The sequence below is a fragment of the Sturnus vulgaris genome, chromosome 15, assembly GCF_052056855.1.
Source record: "Sturnus vulgaris isolate bStuVul1 chromosome 15, bStuVul1.hap1, whole genome shotgun sequence".
NCBI classification, from domain to species: domain Eukaryota; kingdom Metazoa; phylum Chordata; class Aves; order Passeriformes; family Sturnidae; genus Sturnus; species Sturnus vulgaris.
Genome location: NC_142257.1, coordinates 3,406,027 through 3,421,226, shown reverse-complemented (window position 1 = coordinate 3,421,226; position 15,200 = coordinate 3,406,027). Strand labels below are relative to the sequence as shown.

General features: G+C 63.1%; 3 protein-coding genes across 5 annotated transcripts; 1 reads left to right on the top strand and 2 right to left on the bottom strand.

Annotated features, from left to right (window-relative positions):
* Nucleotides 1-82: 82 nt before the first annotated feature.
* Nucleotides 83-1,510, bottom strand: MXD3 (MAX dimerization protein 3). Its single transcript, XM_014875900.2, has 5 exons — nt 1,354-1,510; nt 1,243-1,272; nt 1,029-1,143; nt 765-930; nt 83-658 (listed from the first exon to the last, which is right to left on the bottom strand). The coding sequence occupies exons 1-5, from the start codon at nt 1,506-1,508 to the stop codon at nt 549-551; spliced, it is 576 nt and encodes a 191-aa protein (XP_014731386.1). The 5' UTR covers nt 1,509-1,510; the 3' UTR covers nt 83-548.
* Nucleotides 1,511-1,943: 433 nt separating this feature from the next.
* On the bottom strand, nt 1,944-5,746 carry LOC106852935 (lateral signaling target protein 2 homolog). 3 transcript variants are annotated; one of them, XM_088173937.1, is made up of 12 exons: nt 5,651-5,746; nt 5,036-5,176; nt 4,823-4,960; nt 4,527-4,729; nt 4,356-4,445; nt 4,157-4,246; nt 3,937-4,038; nt 3,373-3,854; nt 3,183-3,296; nt 2,928-3,026; nt 2,678-2,793; nt 1,944-2,619 (listed from the first exon to the last, which is right to left on the bottom strand). In XM_088173937.1, exons 1-12 carry the CDS (start codon nt 5,690-5,692, stop codon nt 2,374-2,376), a joined length of 1,863 nt encoding a protein of 620 aa, XP_088030063.1. In that variant the 5' UTR covers nt 5,693-5,746; the 3' UTR covers nt 1,944-2,373. The 3 variants fall into 3 exon arrangements, with proteins under 3 accessions (XP_088030063.1, XP_088030062.1, XP_014731396.2); XM_088173936.1 differs by having other exon boundaries at nt 1,944-2,597; XM_014875910.2 differs by having other exon boundaries at nt 1,944-2,597; nt 2,678-2,790.
* Nucleotides 5,747-7,484: 1,738 nt separating this feature from the next.
* Nucleotides 7,485-15,167, top strand: FAM193B (family with sequence similarity 193 member B). The gene is made up of 10 exons (XM_014875899.2): nt 7,485-7,756; nt 9,010-9,249; nt 9,911-10,133; nt 10,293-10,502; nt 10,775-11,189; nt 12,126-12,321; nt 12,710-12,946; nt 13,458-14,469; nt 14,578-14,653; nt 14,798-15,167. The coding sequence occupies exons 1-10, from the start codon at nt 7,556-7,558 to the stop codon at nt 14,892-14,894; spliced, it is 2,907 nt and encodes a 968-aa protein (XP_014731385.2). The 5' UTR covers nt 7,485-7,555; the 3' UTR covers nt 14,895-15,167.
* Nucleotides 15,168-15,200: the final 33 nt, after the last annotated feature.

The window sequence follows — 15,200 nt, the reverse complement described above, 5'->3', positions numbered from 1 at the left end:
GCCTGGCTAGAGCGGAACCCAGCACTGCTCTCCACTCTGGGAGTCCAGCCCTCTGTAGGGAAGACACAGGCCAGGGTTTTACCAAGTGCCTTTATTATAAAGTGTCAGATCTGTACAAGAGAGTGGGGAGGCTGCGGGAGCATGAAGGCAGGTTGCTTAATGCACTCGTTTCCCCTTCTGGCGCTCCAGGGGCAGGAGAGCCTTCCTGTAGTCATGTCTGCAATGAGCAGCACTGCCCCATACCCACACCAGGCAGCCCCCAGATTGCCCAGGGGTACACAGGAGGAGGCAGGAGGGTGTCCTTGGTGACAACTGGGCCTTCTTCCAGCACCTCTTCCAGTGCTTATGGTGCACATCGGGTGCCACAGTGCAGTGCCAGCCCCATGCACCCAGTGCCACAGCCGGTGCCACCCAGCTGTGGGGGGTAAAGCTGAACTCTTGCCCCCACCTGTGGCCCCTTAGCCTGTCAGCTGTCGTGAGTCTGGCTGAGACCAGATTTCCAGCAGGAAGGAGGCAGGCAGGCAGTTCAGGGAAGGCAGCAGGCACCGTCAGGATGCCGGGCTGTGGGGGCTGGAGTAGCTGTGGTCCCTCCCGGTGCCAAAGCTGGGCAGCAGGTCCCCGCTGAACACCACACCATCTACCTCTACCTCGGCATCCTCTGGGCACACGGGGAAGGCCGGGTCAGGTCCTTGCTGCTTTCCCTCCCTGCCCACCCTCGTTCTTTCTTTCTTTCTTTCTTTCTTTCTTTCTTTCCCCTTTCTTACCTTCCTCGGAGGGCTCTGAGAGCCGGGACGAGTCCAGGCTGTCAGCCCGTGCCCGTTCCCCATCAGTGGGCAAGAGAAGCAGTTCCAGCCGCCGCTGCAGGCTCCGCTGTCGGTCCCGCAGCTGGTCCTTGGCCCTTCGTGCTCTCAGTTCCTGCTCCTCCAGCCTCTGTGGGGGCCCGGTGAGCCATGAGCAGGGGCTGAGCTGGGCGGCCCAGTTGCCACACAGGACCTCCCGAGCGATGCTGGGGCCAACACACCCCTTACCTGGATATGAAGTCGGGCACGGTGCAGGAGGCTCAGCGTGGTGGAACGGGATGGCCCCGTACCCACCGGTACCTGCTGCTTCAGCCGCTCCAGACAGCACCGGAGCTGGGCTCTCCTGGGGCCGGGCAGGGGGGGAACGACACGGGGGTCAGCCACAGAGAGGCACGAACTCTACCACCCCCTGCCCCACTGCTCTCCCTCTACGCTCCCGTACCTGTGCTTCTCCAGCGCGTTGTGCATCGACCTGCGGAAGACATCCCAGTGATCAGCCCGGCCGCCACCGACCGCCGCCGTCCACCCACCCACTCACTCGCCCGCCGCTCACCTGACGCTGCCCACGGCCCGGCGCGACGGCGCAGGGCAGAGCGCGGCGTAGCCGTGCTCGGCCTCGGCCAGGCCGAGTGGGTATCGGTGCTCGCAGTGCTCCAGGAACTCGGCCGCCTGGAGCAGCACCTGGATGCTGGTGGCCGCGGGCTCCATGGCGAGAGGCGGGGGGGGGGAGGCCGTGAGCCGAGCGCTCATTGGCTGCGGGACGCTCCGCTCTGCTGACGTCACTTCGGCGGGCAAACAAATTCAGGCGGGAAAAAGCGTGCTTCAAATTTGAATCGGCGGGAGGGGACGGCGCTGGCCACGCCCCGGCCACCATGCCACGCCCCTGGCGGTGTTTAAGCAATTGACACCCCATTGGCCACGCCCACCCATAGCCACGCCCCCAGGAAAGGTGCGCCCGGTGACGCGCGTGGCGCGGATCGCGCGTGTCCGCCTATGCAGCCGGGCGGGAGCGCGCACGCCCTGCTACCCCCAACCACTCATCCTCCGCCCCACCGAAGCCATGGGTGTCCCCAGACCGGCCGCGCCCACCAGCCCCCCCGGGAATCGCCGCGGCCCAGCGCCACACGGCCCAGACAGACGGGTTTATCTCTTTATTAAAATCCATCAGGTGGAGGCGATAGGGAAGGAAGGGCAGCGCCGGGCCCCAGCTCCTGGGCACGGCACGGCACGGCACGGGTGGCCCCGGGGCACCCGCTGTCATGTGAGTGGTGTTTGCACCTTCTCAGGCCAGGCCCCGGGGGGAGACTCTGCCCCAGGACCCAACAGCAGCCAAAGTTCACCTGAAAAAAAACCACTACGAAGCACATTTCCAGCCGGGGGGCAGGTGCACGGCAGCAGCAGGCAGCTCACCGAAAGCAGAGCAGGCCACGGTGCACCAGGAGAGGCGGTCCTGCGCCCACCATCACCCCGTATGAGCTGCCACCTTGTGTGGGGTCCTGCCCCTGTGCATCGGGGGAGGCCTAACACCATCTGGGGGGGTCCTGCCGCCGTGCCCACCAAGCTATGAGGAGAGTCACGGGGCCGAGGTGCTGCCCGGCAGCCCCAAAGCGGCCCTGGGCACCCAGTTGTGCAGCCTCCTATGAAGTAGATCTGGCAGAGGGGCTCTCACTGGCTCCGGGCACAGCGGGATGTGGGCGGGAGATGTGTGGTGTAGCAGTGGGTGCAGACACGTACAGGTTTGGTGTGGCCATAGTGGGGCAGCACTGCGGTGTTCGGTGAGCAGCGGGCACAGAAGATCTGCAGGGAGGGCAGAGAGGGGCTGAGCAGGGCTGGGTCCCTCAGGGAACCCCACATGCTCCATCTCAACCCTGTTGTACCTTCCCACAGCTGCGGCAGTGGTGCCGGCGGCGTAGCAGGGTGAAGGGCGAGCAGCAGGCAGAGCACTGGCTGCATGTGCTGTCCGGCACCCACTCGGGCAGGTGGCGGGCACCTGCTGGGCAAAACACACTGGTAAAAACCCCTCAACCTGGCTCCCCTCACAGCCAGATCCCCTAAGGCAGGATGAGGCATGATCAGCCCCAGCCTCACACCCTGCCCCAGAGCCATGGCACCTGGGCAGTGCCTTACCTGCCCTCCGGAGCCGGGCAGCCTCTGCAGTGCTGGAGCACAGTGGGCAGTCAGAGATGCCAGGAGCATGTGTCACACAGGAGTCACCATCTTTCTCTTCTGCAGGGACAAGGGTTGTGGTCCAGCCAAGCTGGAGCTGGGCGGGCACTACAGCCACGTTTTTCCCAAGCCTAGGGCTGTGGCCTTGTCTCACCAGGAATGGGTAATGGGCAGGGCAGAGAGGAGCAGTCCCACATGTCCCTGGGGATTACTCACTGCTGCCACTCTGCTCCTCTGAGGACTCCGCCTGTGAGCACACAATCTTGAAGACCGTTTTCAAGATGCTTCGCATATCACTGGCAAAGTTGGTCTGGAGCTGATCAGCCACCCCTGCACCAGGAGGGTGGGGGGTCAGGGTGCTGGGGGGGATCAGGGTGCCAGGGGGTTGGCTTGGGGGGTCACTCACCCGAGATGCAGACGAAGAGGGTGTGCAGCATATCCTTGGTGCTGCTGTAGCGGGAGCGCAGCTCCAAGCAGCGGGCATTTGGGGTGGCATGGACCCCCATTCCTGGGCTGCTCCCAAGGGGCTGGGGGCTGCGCAGTGGGGAGGTGACCATTACGCCAGGGATGGTACGAGATATCCCTGTCCCACTGGACGGGGATTTGCCATCTTGGCCCTGTTCCCTGCCCACCACATGCCCCTGCTGCCAGTCGGTGCCCACGTCATCCACTGCACTGGGGGGTCCCAGTCGCGTCATGCAGGTGGAAGGTGGTTGGGTGGCATTAGGGACCTCCAGAAGACTGAAGGGAGCAGGGGGGTCCCCGCTGGGCACAGCTGCCCCCCAAGTTAGGGGGGCATCTGGACTGCAGGGATCCTCCTGTTCAGCTGTGCACAGGCTCCTCTCCAGCAGGCAGAGCTCCTCTGCTGACAGCACCCACAACAGGTCCCTGTGGTGAGGGGTTGGCTTCAGCCCCATGTCATGGCCCTACTGCTGTCCCACAGCCCCACCCATCACCCCCCGCTGCACACCTGATCTTCTTTAGGAGGTTGTAGAAGGGGCTGAAGACCCGGGACATCTCCTCAGGTCTCCGGTCTAGGCTGAGGGGACCCTCGGGGTAGATGAGGAGACCACTGTGAGGAGACAGAACCCAATTCATGTCGGGGGTTGCCTAGGACCCAAACTCCTCATGGGAAGAAGGGGCTGGTACAGGGCAGGGAACATACCCCCTTCTCCAGGGTCTGCACCCACCTGATAATGGCCAGGCGAGGGATGGTGAACATCAGCAGTGGTTCATAGCCATCAATCATCTCCTGAGTCAGGTAGCCCAGGTGCAGGGCTCTGGGGACACACAGACACCCTTCCAGTGGATCTGAGCCTAGGGATGCTGCCCATCCTTGGGGCTGGAGTCCCTGCAGCCTCCACCTGACACACAGTGTCCCTCACTTACCTCTCCACTGTCTCACAGAAGAGCACAATGATCTCCTGCTGCCTGTAGATCTCATCAGGAGACTTCACTGCCACCAGCGAGGACACGTAGCTGGAGAGATGGGGAGACTTGAGGTCCCTACAGTCCTGGCACAGCCCACCACGACCCCAGCATCCTAACCCTGCCCCTTACCTCAGCTCAAACTCTGCAAACAGCCGGTCGAATTGGATGAGCACAGCTCGGACAGGCTCTGGGTAGGAGTTGGGTTGGCTCAGGCTTTGCTCCCGCAGCACTGTCCGCACCAGCTCCAGGCTGCACAGCAGATTCCTGGCCTGGGGCCGCAGCTGTGCCCCATCCGACTCCTCCAACTCCAGGAAGGTCCCAGCCAGGAGACACTGCCAGGATAGGGACTGTCAGCAGCCAGCACCCAAGGCACTGCCTAACACCAGGGTCAGCTCACGGTGGGATGTCCATGGCCCTGGGCTCACCTCGGCAGCAAACAGCATGTGGTTCCCCAAGTTGTCCACCAAGAGCTCCTCGGGGAACTTGACCAGGTAGTCACGGCTGTGCCGCTGCGTGGGGATGCACTCCTCCATGATCCGCTCCAGGACGGCCAGCAGGTGAGCCTGGGGAAGGCAGGGGTGTCACCCGCGGCTTCCCGGAGGGGCCGAGTCATAGCGGGATCCGGGCTGTCCCCGTACCTGGCTGAAGTGGAGCTGGTTGAGGAGCACCAGGTACTGCTGCGGATCTAGTTCGGCATCCAGCCCATTGATCTCGGCCACCACCCGTGTCACTCTCTCGTCGGCAAAGAAGAACTGGGAGAGCAGGCGTGGGTCGGAGCGCTGCGGGAAGAGCAGAGGGGTGATGGTGGGGGCACCCCGCATCTCCACGTGCTGCTTCAGCGGGATCCCAAATCTCCCATTCCCACAGTCGTGGAGGGATCGGACCCCACGTATCCACAAACACCTATTCGGGCAGGTACGTGGGACCTCCCACGGCAGCTCTGGCTCCGCCCGGGGAGCGCCGCCCTCCCCACCCACCCGTGCCTCAGTTTCCCCGGGGGCAGAGCAGGATGAACAAGCTCAGCCGCATCCCAGCAGCTTTGGAAGCGATCCGTGCCTGGCTGTAAACACCGGGAAAGGTCCTCCGGAGTCCCCCCCGCTTCTTCCTCCCGCTCCACCACGAGGGATCCGCGCCGCACCCCCCTCCGCCCGGGATCGCCGGAGCTCCTGGATCCCCCCGACGGGGGCCGTCCGGGGGCTCCGCCGGTCCCGGGAGCAGGGAGGGCGGTCCCGGTGCGATCCCCCTGGTCTCACCTTGGGTCGGCGGAGCCATCGGCGCAGGGCAGCGGGCAGCATGGCGCGTCCCGCAGCTCTGCCGCCGCCCGGCTCCCCGCGCCCGCCGCTCGCCGACGGGGCGGGTCGGCACCGGGCACCGCCCGGGGGGCGGATCGGAGCGGTGTCCGCCCAGTCCCGGCACCGGGACGACCCGTCCGCTCCTCGACGGACCGGTTCTCTGTGATGGGAAGGGTGAGGGTGCGTCTGCCGTGGGGCGGGATGGGTTTCACCGCCGGCTTTCCTTCCCGGTCTCGGTTCCTACCTCAAATTCCCAACTGCATCCCCAGCTATCCTCTCCCTGTTCCTTTCTCCCTTCAGCCCAACCTTCCGGAGACAGGGACACCTCAGCGCTTCCCACAGCCCCCGAGCATTCCCGGAGTGATGGGGACCACCAGGAGAAGCACCCGCAGGCATCTTTACTGTGCAGGGCATGGGATGCGGAGCCGGGTAATGCAGTGGGAAGGAAGTAAAGTGGCCCCTCGGTGGGACAAAGAGGAACCAAGTGGCCAAGAAGAGGTCTCAGGGTGTTGGGCACAGTAAACTGCCCCGGCTGTACCAAAGGACGTGTTTGCTCCAGACCTGGCACTGCTGGCCACAGGATGTGGGTGCCGATAATTCAGGTGGCTGAAAGCCTAATGGGGTGGATTCATGGGTAAAAAATCCGTGGAGAATGATTGAACAAACACGGCAGCGGCATGTCCTCGGCTTCCGAAAGTCTCTGAGTCATGGCAGTGCCCAGGCTGCGCGGGATGGGTGCAGGTGTGGGACTGGCCCTGGTGTTGGGGCTCCCTGTGTACCCCACAGACTCCAGCTCTGTTTTCAGCCATGTCCTGGTTCCCATAGGTGAGGATTCCTGTGCACAAAGTGAGACTGGAGCCTTGCTTGTCCCACAGGTCCCCGCAGATCTGGGCACCACAATAAAAGAAGGATATAAGCTATTAGAGAGTGTCCAAAGCAGGCTGCAAAGGGTCTAGAGGGGAAATCACATGAAAAGCTGCTGAAGTCCCTTGGTCTGTTCAGTCTGGAGGAGACTGAGGAGAGACCTCATTATGGGCTGCAGCTTCCTCAGGAGGGGCAGCTGAGGGCAGCTCCAATCTCTGCTCTCTGTGGTAGTAACAGGACCCGAGGGAATGCCTGGAGCTGTGTCAGGGGAAGTTTAGGCAGGATATTAGGAAAAGGTTCTTTGCCCAGAGGGTGGTTGGGCATGAACAAGCTCCCCAGGGAAGTGGTCATGACCCCAAGCCTGCCAGAGCTCCAGGAGTATTTGGACTGCTCTTAGGCAGAGGGCGAGATTTTTGGGGTTGTCCTGTGCAGGGCCAGGAATGACAGAATCATAGAATAGTTTGGACGTGACCTTAAAGATAATTTCGTTCCACCCCTCTGCCATGCACAGGGACACCTTCCACTAGACCAGGTCACTCCAAACCCCGTCCAACATAACTTGGCCTTGAACACCTCCAGGGATGGGGCAGGCACAGCTTCTCTGGGAACCCTGTGCCAGGGACTCACCACCCTCACAGGGAAGACTTTTTTCCTAATATCTAATCTAGTCTAATCCTGCTGTCTTTCAGTTTGAGCCCAAGGAGCTGCACTCCGGTGGTCCAGCTGGGGATACAGTCTCGATGCAGCCCCGATCACGACTGAGGCACCGGCGCCTTTAGGACCCGCGGGAGCCTCGGGGAGCGGGCGCGGATTCGAACTCGCGGTGCTGCCGCCACTCCTCCTGTCCGCCAGGGGGCGCAGCGCTGCCCTCTCGCAAGATGGCGGCGGCGGCTTCACCTCCCCGAGCGCTTCCCCCCTCCCTCCCTCCCTCCTTCCCGCGGGCAGGGGCCGGACGGGCCGCGCCGCCATATTGGCTGTTGTCCTGGCTGCGGCGGGCTCGCCATGACTCGCCGGCGGAACAAGGCGGCAACGGCGGCAACGGCGGCGGCAGCGGCAGCAGGTGGCTCCGGGCCTCGTCGTGACAGGATGGCGGGTCCCGACGTCGGGCCTCCCCCGCCGCCACCACCACCGGAACCGCCCGCCCCGCCTGAGGTGGCGGCGGCGGCGGGCAGCGGCGGGGAGTCGGGCAGAGGCAGCGCGCAGGTACCGGCGTAGCGCTGCGGCGGGCACGGGGCTGGCTCTGAGGGGGGGTTTCAGCCTGGGCGGGGATGGGGCCCAGCCCCTTCCACCCCATCCCCCCCCGGGCCCTGCCGCATCCCCGCCCCGACCCCCGACTCGGAGCATCCCTGCGGATGGGGCTCGGACGTTCCCACAGCGCCCCGCGGGAGGGCCGAGCCCTGCCACAGCCCTGCCACAGCCTTGCCGCTGGGCGATGGCAGGTGGCTCCAGCATCCTCATTCAGCGCGCTTCTCCCTGCTGGACACACCTGGCTGCCGCCACCTGCTCCGGGTTATGGGCAGGGAGGCGGGGGTGGGCACCGGGTGTGGATGTGCTGGGTGGATTGGGGACAGCCGTGGTGTCACCCGCCGTGGTGTCACCCGCCGTGGTGGCTGTGTCAGCTGGGACGTGGGGTGGCCTGGTTGCTCCCCCCTCGCCATGGGTGGGCAGCGGGGCTGTGCCCCCACTCTGCTCTCCTTGGCCTCTGACCTTTGCTTCACCTTGAGCCTGCAGACGCCATCTGTTTGGCAGCAGCAGTTCAATGCACGGCTCATTGTGGCAGGACCCCGCTGTGCCGGCAGACAATGGGGGCCCCCTCGCCCGCGCCACGCCGGGCTCGTCACGGCTGTCAGGGCTCCAGCGAGCCCGAGGGATGCAGCCCAGCTCCTGCAGGGAAGCCCCAACCTGGCAGTGCCTGTGCGAGGAGAGAGTGAAGCAGCTCTGGGAGCTGCACCCCACCCTAGCACGTCGGCACCGCTGGCTGTGCAGAACAAAGAGGCGGGAGAGAGGGCTTGGGGCTCTTGGGTGACACAGTGGGGGCATCTTTGATGGGCAAGGAGGGAGAGCTGAGGCTGCCAGACCCACCCTTCGTATCCCTGTGTGGGATTTCTGTGGATATTGCTTTGCCATACAAGTCCTCTCAGTCTCACTGTACTAGAGGTGATGATGGGAGTTGCTGATGGCTTCCCAGCCTTGCTTGGTGACAAAGCTGGCTCTTTGGCATGCTGTGATCTTCCCAGAAGTCCAGACACTCCCAAGCAGGCACATGGCAGGTTGGCAACAGCTGGTCAGCCTGAGGCTGCTCTGCTCCAGTGGGAGAAGGTGCACTGCCACATGCAGCCTACAAGAATTTCCTTGGTTTGGTGTCAGTGTCCTGAGGTCTCCTTCACTGCCTCATCTGCCCCACATCTGCACCAGATCACACCTGGGTGACTCACAGTCTGTGTGTCCTTCCTCAGGTGCTGCCCACCACCAACCAGTCCGTGCAGACGTGCTGCCTGCTCTGTCATCGGGAGCGCAAGGACTGGGGAGGGCCGTCCCACAATGGGCTGGTTTCCCCGGGCGAGAGGCTGCCACCAGACTTCGTGCCAACGCTCGTGCAGAACCTCCTGGGAGAAATGCCACTGTGGATCTGCCAGAGCTGCCGGAAGAGTGTGGAGGAGGAAGAGCGACGGGCGGTGCAGGAGCAGGCCCTGGCGGTATGCGGTTACGGAGCTGGGGTTTGAAAGCCAGGGCTGTAGCTGTGGGAATGTGGCACTGACCACGCTGTGGCACTGACTGGGTGTGTGGGTCCCATCTTCACTCTGAGCTGTGTCCCAGACATCCCAGCCTTTACTTCGCTTCCCAGGACTGCCTCTGGCTCAGCAGGGACAGGCCCTGTTGGGGCTGTGTGTGATACTGTGGGGGCTCATCCAGCAGCCTGCCATGGCTTGGAGCTGCCGGGCTGGCAAGGCTGACAGTGCCACTGCTTTCCTGCCAGCCCCGCTCTGCTGTGTGTTGTGCCATGTCCCCCGGCCCCAGGGCTGCTCCCTTCATGACGCAGAGAGAGGCAGCGGCTGCCAGGGCAAGTGCCTGCCTGTGCGTGGGGCTTGGGTAGAGGAGCTGCCTCCTGCCTGGCTTTATTTAACCCTGTCTTGGTGTGAGTGGGACCAGCACAGGCGTGTGGCCCTTGGCATGGCCCAGCCTCTGTGAGCCAGGCTGTATTGGTGTTGGATGGAGGGGGTGTTTGTCACTCCCAAGACAGTGACAGAAGTGGTTCACGTGAGCTGAGCCTCTGCTACAGTGGAGAGAGTCTTGGTGCTGACATTCTGGGGCCGAGGGTGTCCCCTCAGCCACTTCATTCTGTGTTTCCTTTGATAGGTCTCCTTATCCCACACATCCTGCAAGTCGCAGTCTTGTGGGGGTGGTTCACACTCCTCTTCCTCCTCCTCCTCATCTTCTTCTTCCTCGTGCCACGGGAACTCAGGGGACTGGGACCCCAGCTCGTTTCTGTCTGCTCACAAGCTCTCGGGCCTCTGGAACTCGCAGCACACCAACGGGACTGCACAGGGCAGCCCCCTTGGGACCCCCACAGCTGCACTAGGTGAGTTGAGCAAAGCTTTCTGCTCAGTTCTTAGGTGGTTTCCTTGTGGGCAAGGGTGGGCAGGCTGGGCCTCTGAATCTCAATTCCAGCAGCATATTGGGCCCCTTTGAAAAAGGCAGATGGTGCTGGGATTCAGCCCCAGCTCCACTTTCCTTCCAGGTGACAAGCACCCCGGCCTTGCTCTGTCTCCGGAGTGCGCCAGCCAGGTGTCAGCCATGGCGCCGGGGCTGAAGGGCTGTCCCTACAGCCACACGGCCTCTGCCACCTCCAGCAATGCCACGCCGGGTTCGCCTCTGCCTACCTCACTCGACTTCTGCAAGACGCTGCCGAAGCAGTTCAAAAGCTTGTGCCGGAGGGCCACCCCGCCAGGTACGTGCCCAGGGACAGCACCGGCCACAGCCTCCCAGCCTGCTGCTCCAGAGCCTTTCCCCTTGCTCTGTTCTACGTGGGGCAGGGCTGGATCCTGTGGGGGAGGCACACTGACCCCAAGGTCCTGTATGAGCAGGGATGGCTTCTGTCTCAAGCACTCTGATGTCTGAGAGGAGAAACAGCTTATGCAAAGGTGGTGGGTGGCTCTGAGCGTGGCTTGTTCCATACAGCACAGCCAGTGTCTGATTGCCTCTACTCCTGCCTCTCTGCAGGTGAGGCCTTCCACTCCTCAGAGCATCATCAGCACTCCGACCTCACTGCTCCTCCCAACAGTCCCACCGGCCTCCCCTCCCAGCCACCGGCGCTGATCCCTTCCAAGCAGACACCTCCCCATCCAGGGCCCTTCAGCTCCCCACCGCACATCCCGCTGGGCACCTCCTCGCAGGCCGCGCTCTTCCCTGCTCCCAGCGCGCAGGCAGCAGCCCCCAAGCCGGTGTCTGAGTCCCCTCCGGCCAGCACGGCCTCACACAGCCCAGGGCCGTGCAAGAGCCCTCACTTGCCCCCTGCCAATGTGCCGCTGCTGAAGATGCCGCCGCCACTGTCGGGCTGTGCTCATCCCTGCAATGGGCACTGCAGCACTTCACTCATCCCTCCTCCTGCCTCCCACCAGCTGCCCAGCACGAACAGGTGAGTAGAGGAGCCCTGCCTGCTTCCAGCCTCTCCTTGCAGAGTCACATGCCTTTCCTCCCATCCCTACCCATGGATGCACTTTTCCCTGTGGAAGGGCTGACCACTCTGACACGTGGTGCAGGAAGCTGCTCTCTTTGTGGGCCAGTTCCACTGCTGCAGACTAAAGGTCAAGCTCTTTCTCTCCCAACACATGTTCCTCCTGTGGTTGTCCTTTGGTTCTGCGGTGCAGAAGAGGCTCTGCTTCTTCTCCAGCTAAAATACCAAAGGAACACCCTGGTCAACTTGCTGTTGGCCAGCAGGACCTAGTCAGTGAGACCTGTCAGGACCTGTAGTACGACAGTACTGAGCAAAGGTCTTTGAGAAGATGAAGCCTGTGGAGTTGTTCTGATCACTTGTTCCTCCGGTCCTCTCTGGGCTGCCTGTGCCCTGGAAGAGAGCACATTGGTTCCTCTGCTAATTAGCTGTCTCTGTGGAGAGTCAGTCAGGTCCTGAGCTGGATCTTGAGGAATGACACTGTGGGTTGTGCTCTAGCCTCCTTGTCTCTGAGCTGGGTAGCCTTAGCCCTTGTGAGCTGGGCCTGCCTCATGTGGGGATGTCTGGCAGCTGCACAGTCCCAGTGCCCCTCACCTGTGCTACCTGCCACCCCCAGTGAGTACCACGCCCTGCCCAGCTCTCAGCCCAGAGCCTGGCTCACTGGGGCTCTGCTGCAGCAGCCTCCTGCTGGCCAGAGGCCCTGAGGGCTGGGAGCAACAGATTGCTGCTGCTGTGGGCTCCTCGGGCATCCTCCCCAGAACAGGAGAATGCAGTGGAGAGTGTCCTGCAAAGCCTTCTGCTTGGTCACAAGCTTCCCCAGGAGGGCTGTTCCTACACACATAGCATGGGGCACTTTTTGAGATCCCTTGGCGCCTGCTCACCTCTCGCCCTTGTCCTCAGGGATCCCTCTTGCAAAGGGCACAAATTCCCGAATGGTACCAGCTGCCATCCGCCACAGCCCTGCGAGGCAGACGAGGGACTTGGGGAAGATGAGGACAGCAGCTCAGAGCGCAGTTCCTGCACCTCCTCCTCCACCAACCAGAAAGATGGGAAGTTCTGCGACTGCTGCTACTGTGAGTTCTTCGGCCACAACGCGGTGAGTGAGGGGCTGGTCTGCAGCCACCCCTGGTCCTTGCTCTGCGTGGGGAGACATCACTCGGTCCCTGTGCCTGGAGTGTGGAGGTGGGCAGGTCTGGCCACGGCTGTTTCCTGCAATACATCCCCCACTTCCTTTCTACCCTGCTTCATCAGCCTGTTGGTCCCTTGCTCCTGACTCGCAGCCGCCTGCCCAGCCCCAGGGCTCGGAGCAGCTGGCCAAGCCCTGTGGCTTCACGGTGGAAGAGCTCAGTAGGCTATGCTGACTTGTCTTGCTGAGACCGCAGGGAAGGGAGTGGCTGAAAGGTCATGGGGGGCTGTTGGGGGAGCTGGGGCTGCCTTCCCCTCATGCTGGCTGGTGCCTTGCTGACAGCACTTGCCTTCCACAGCCCCCGGCCGCTCCCACGAGCCGCAACTATGCTGAGATCCGAGAGAAGTTGCGTTCACGCCTCACCAAGAGAAAAGAGGAGCTGCCACAGAAACTAGGGCACAACAGCAGCTCAGGAGAGCCTGCTGTGGACCACCGCAATGTGGACGAGCTGCTGGACTACATCAACAGCACGGAGCCCAAGCCCTTGAACAGTGCCAAGGCGGCCAAACGGGCACGGCACAAGCAGAAGAAGAAGGTGAGACTGGGCAGGGGCTGGGGCTGCAGGAGGAGGGCCGGGCAGGGCTGTGCTGCTGGCAGGGCTTTTCCTTCTCTCCCTTGCATCCGTTTGGGTTCTTGAATTCTGTGTCACTCTTGCTCAAGGTGGCAGCAGTGCCTGGCCCCATGTAGGACTCCCCCTGCCTCTGATCCTGCAGAGGGTGGCCCAGCCCTCCTGGGTGCTTTGGATGCACTGTCCTGTCTGCTCCATACTGCATTCTGACACCATGCATCTCTGGTAGGGAAAGATGGTGCCATGATGGCTCTTTCTGGTGCCTGGTGCCGAAAACAGTGTCAGGTATGCAGCGTCCAGCTGTTGCAGTGTCCATGGGGGACATGTGACAGTTTTGGGGCTGTGGAAGATGTGGCATGGCTATGCTGAGCAGCTGCCCTTGGGTTTGCTGTCAGGCAAAGCTAGAGCAAAGCTCTGTGTCCTGCACCCATGGTTCTGTGGCCCAGCCCAAATGATCCTCATGGCACCTGTGTTGCAGGAGAAGGAGAAAGCCCAGCTGGAGGCAGAGGCCCAGAAGCGGGCAGAGCGTGCCCCTGCAGCCAGCCAGGCCAGGGAGCCGGCCGAGGAGAAGCTTCTGGAGTGGCCGGAGCTGGAGCTGGAGCGGGTGAACAGCTTCCTCAGCAGCCGGCTGCAGGAGATCAAGAACACCATCAAGGACTCCATCCGGGCCAGTTTCAGCGTCTACGACCTCAACCTGGATGTCAATGACTTCCCCAAGAAGGCAGCTGTCCTGGAGCAGAAGAACCTGCTCTCCAACCTCAACGGGTCTTCTGACCTACAGGACATAGACCTGGCGCTGGCCCCGCTCAGCCTGGGCCCTGCCAAGAGCCACACGCTGCTGCGGGGTGAACTGAGCCCCCGATGGGGCGAGGGGCCCGGGGAGCCCCCGCCAGCACCACCGGCCGAGAATGGCGTGGTAAAACGCCTCAGCGCCGTGCCCAGCCTGTCCCGCATGATCTGGGTGCAGTCCAAGGCTGCGGACTCTGCTGCAGATGGCAATGGGCTGAGCCCAGAGCCCAAGGAGGGACCGCAGCCCAAGGGGCCAGAGCCGCCAGAGTCGCTGCCTGCGGGGAGCCGGCAGCGGAAGAACAAGCGGCAGAACGGGCAGGCAAAGAAAGGAGAGGGCAGCACGCCTGTGCCCAGCGGCCAGGCCCGGCTGGAGAGCCCTGGTGTGAAGGGGGGGCAGGTGCTGGGAACCAAGCACCCTTCCAAGGCCAGTGCCCCGGAGCCACAGCGGGCAAGCAGCTGTGCCGAGCCCGGGGAGAACGGAAAGGGGCAGCCTTGGGGCTGCAGCAGCACTGCCAGGGTGGAGAAGGAGAAAACCAGCGAGTGGAAAGGCCGGAGGGGAGAGGGGAAAGTAGAGCTGCCGGAGCTGTCACCACAGCAGCCACCTGCCCTGGCCACCCACCTTGCCCTGGGGGGCTCCCCGCAGCCCAAGGGCAAGAGCAGGAAGAGCCGAAACAAAGTGGAGAAATCCAATACCTCGATCGGTGAGTGCTGGGAGCACTGCTCTGCACCACCATCCCCGCGGTGACCCCTTGCCCAGCTGGCAGCCTCTCCCTGCCCTGCAATGCTGACCCTCTGCTCTGCTTTCCCAGATGATGTGTTCCTGCCCAAGGACCTGGACGGGGCAGAGATGGACGAGACTGACAGAGAAGTGGAGTATTTCAAAAGGTGAGGGGGGAGCCCTGCAGGGCTGAGCTCTGCCAGCAGGGCTGGAGGCATGAAGGGGCCGGGAGCTGACTGGGGTTGGGGTCACAGAAGGGCTGGAGGTCCCGCTGGGCTGGGAACTGACCGGAGTTGTCCTCTCCCTGTCAGGTTCTGCCTGGACTCGGCCAAGCAGACGCGGCAGAAGGTGGCCGTGAACTGGACCAACTTCACCCTGAAGAAAACCACTTCCAGTGCAGCCCAGTGAGGTGCGGAGGGGCCATCCCCACCCACCCACGGCCGCTCGCCTCTCCTCACTGTGCCCCCCGCCTCACCTTGGTGGGTCCCCTCCTTCGCGGGGGGCCCCGGTGCTCTCCTGCCCCGCGGGGACCCCCGGGGCTCCCTCCAACCTCCTGCCCCTCCCCGCGGGGTGATCCCGGCCGTCCCGTCCCCCTCTCCGCGGGCACGCGGTTCCCCGTGCCGCGGGGAAGGACCGTGCTGGACCCAATAAAGAACTTTTTAATTTTTTATTTTATTTAAACCCCGGTGTCTGCTGCTTTCTGCCGCGCCGAGG

What these genes read in the sequence shown, in the direction of transcription:
- FAM193B (XM_014875899.2), top strand. Translation starts at nt 7,556, where the DNA reads ATGACTCGCCGGCGGAACAAGGCGGCAACGGCGGCAACGGCGGCGGCA. An exon ending in GACCCCCACAGCTGCACTAG is followed by an intron (nt 10,134 to 10,292) that starts GTGAGTTGAGCA and finishes CTTTCCTTCCAG; the next exon opens with GTGACAAGCACCCCGGCCTT. An exon ending in CCGGAGGGCCACCCCGCCAG is followed by an intron (nt 10,503 to 10,774) that starts GTACGTGCCCAG and finishes GCCTCTCTGCAG; the next exon opens with GTGAGGCCTTCCACTCCTCA.
- LOC106852935 (XM_088173937.1), bottom strand. Translation starts at nt 5,692, where the DNA reads ATGCTGCCCGCTGCCCTGCGCCGATGGCTCCGCCGACCCAAG. An exon ending in ACCAGCTCCACTTCAGCCAG is followed by an intron (nt 4,961 to 5,035) that starts GTACGGGGACAG and finishes TGCCTTCCCCAG; the next exon opens with GCTCACCTGCTGGCCGTCCT. An exon ending in ACTGCCGCAGCTGTGGGAAG is followed by an intron (nt 2,620 to 2,677) that starts GTACAACAGGGT and finishes AGCCCTGCTCAG; the next exon opens with CCCCTCTCTGCCCTCCCTGC.
- MXD3 (XM_014875900.2), bottom strand. Translation starts at nt 1,508, where the DNA reads ATGGAGCCCGCGGCCACCAGCATCCAGGTGCTGCTCCAGGCGGCCGAG. An exon ending in CGGGCCGTGGGCAGCGTCAG is followed by an intron (nt 1,273 to 1,353) that starts GTGAGCGGCGGG and finishes TGTCTTCCGCAG; the next exon opens with GTCGATGCACAACGCGCTGG. An exon ending in GTGCCCGACTTCATATCCAG is followed by an intron (nt 931 to 1,028) that starts GTAAGGGGTGTG and finishes GGGCCCCCACAG; the next exon opens with AGGCTGGAGGAGCAGGAACT.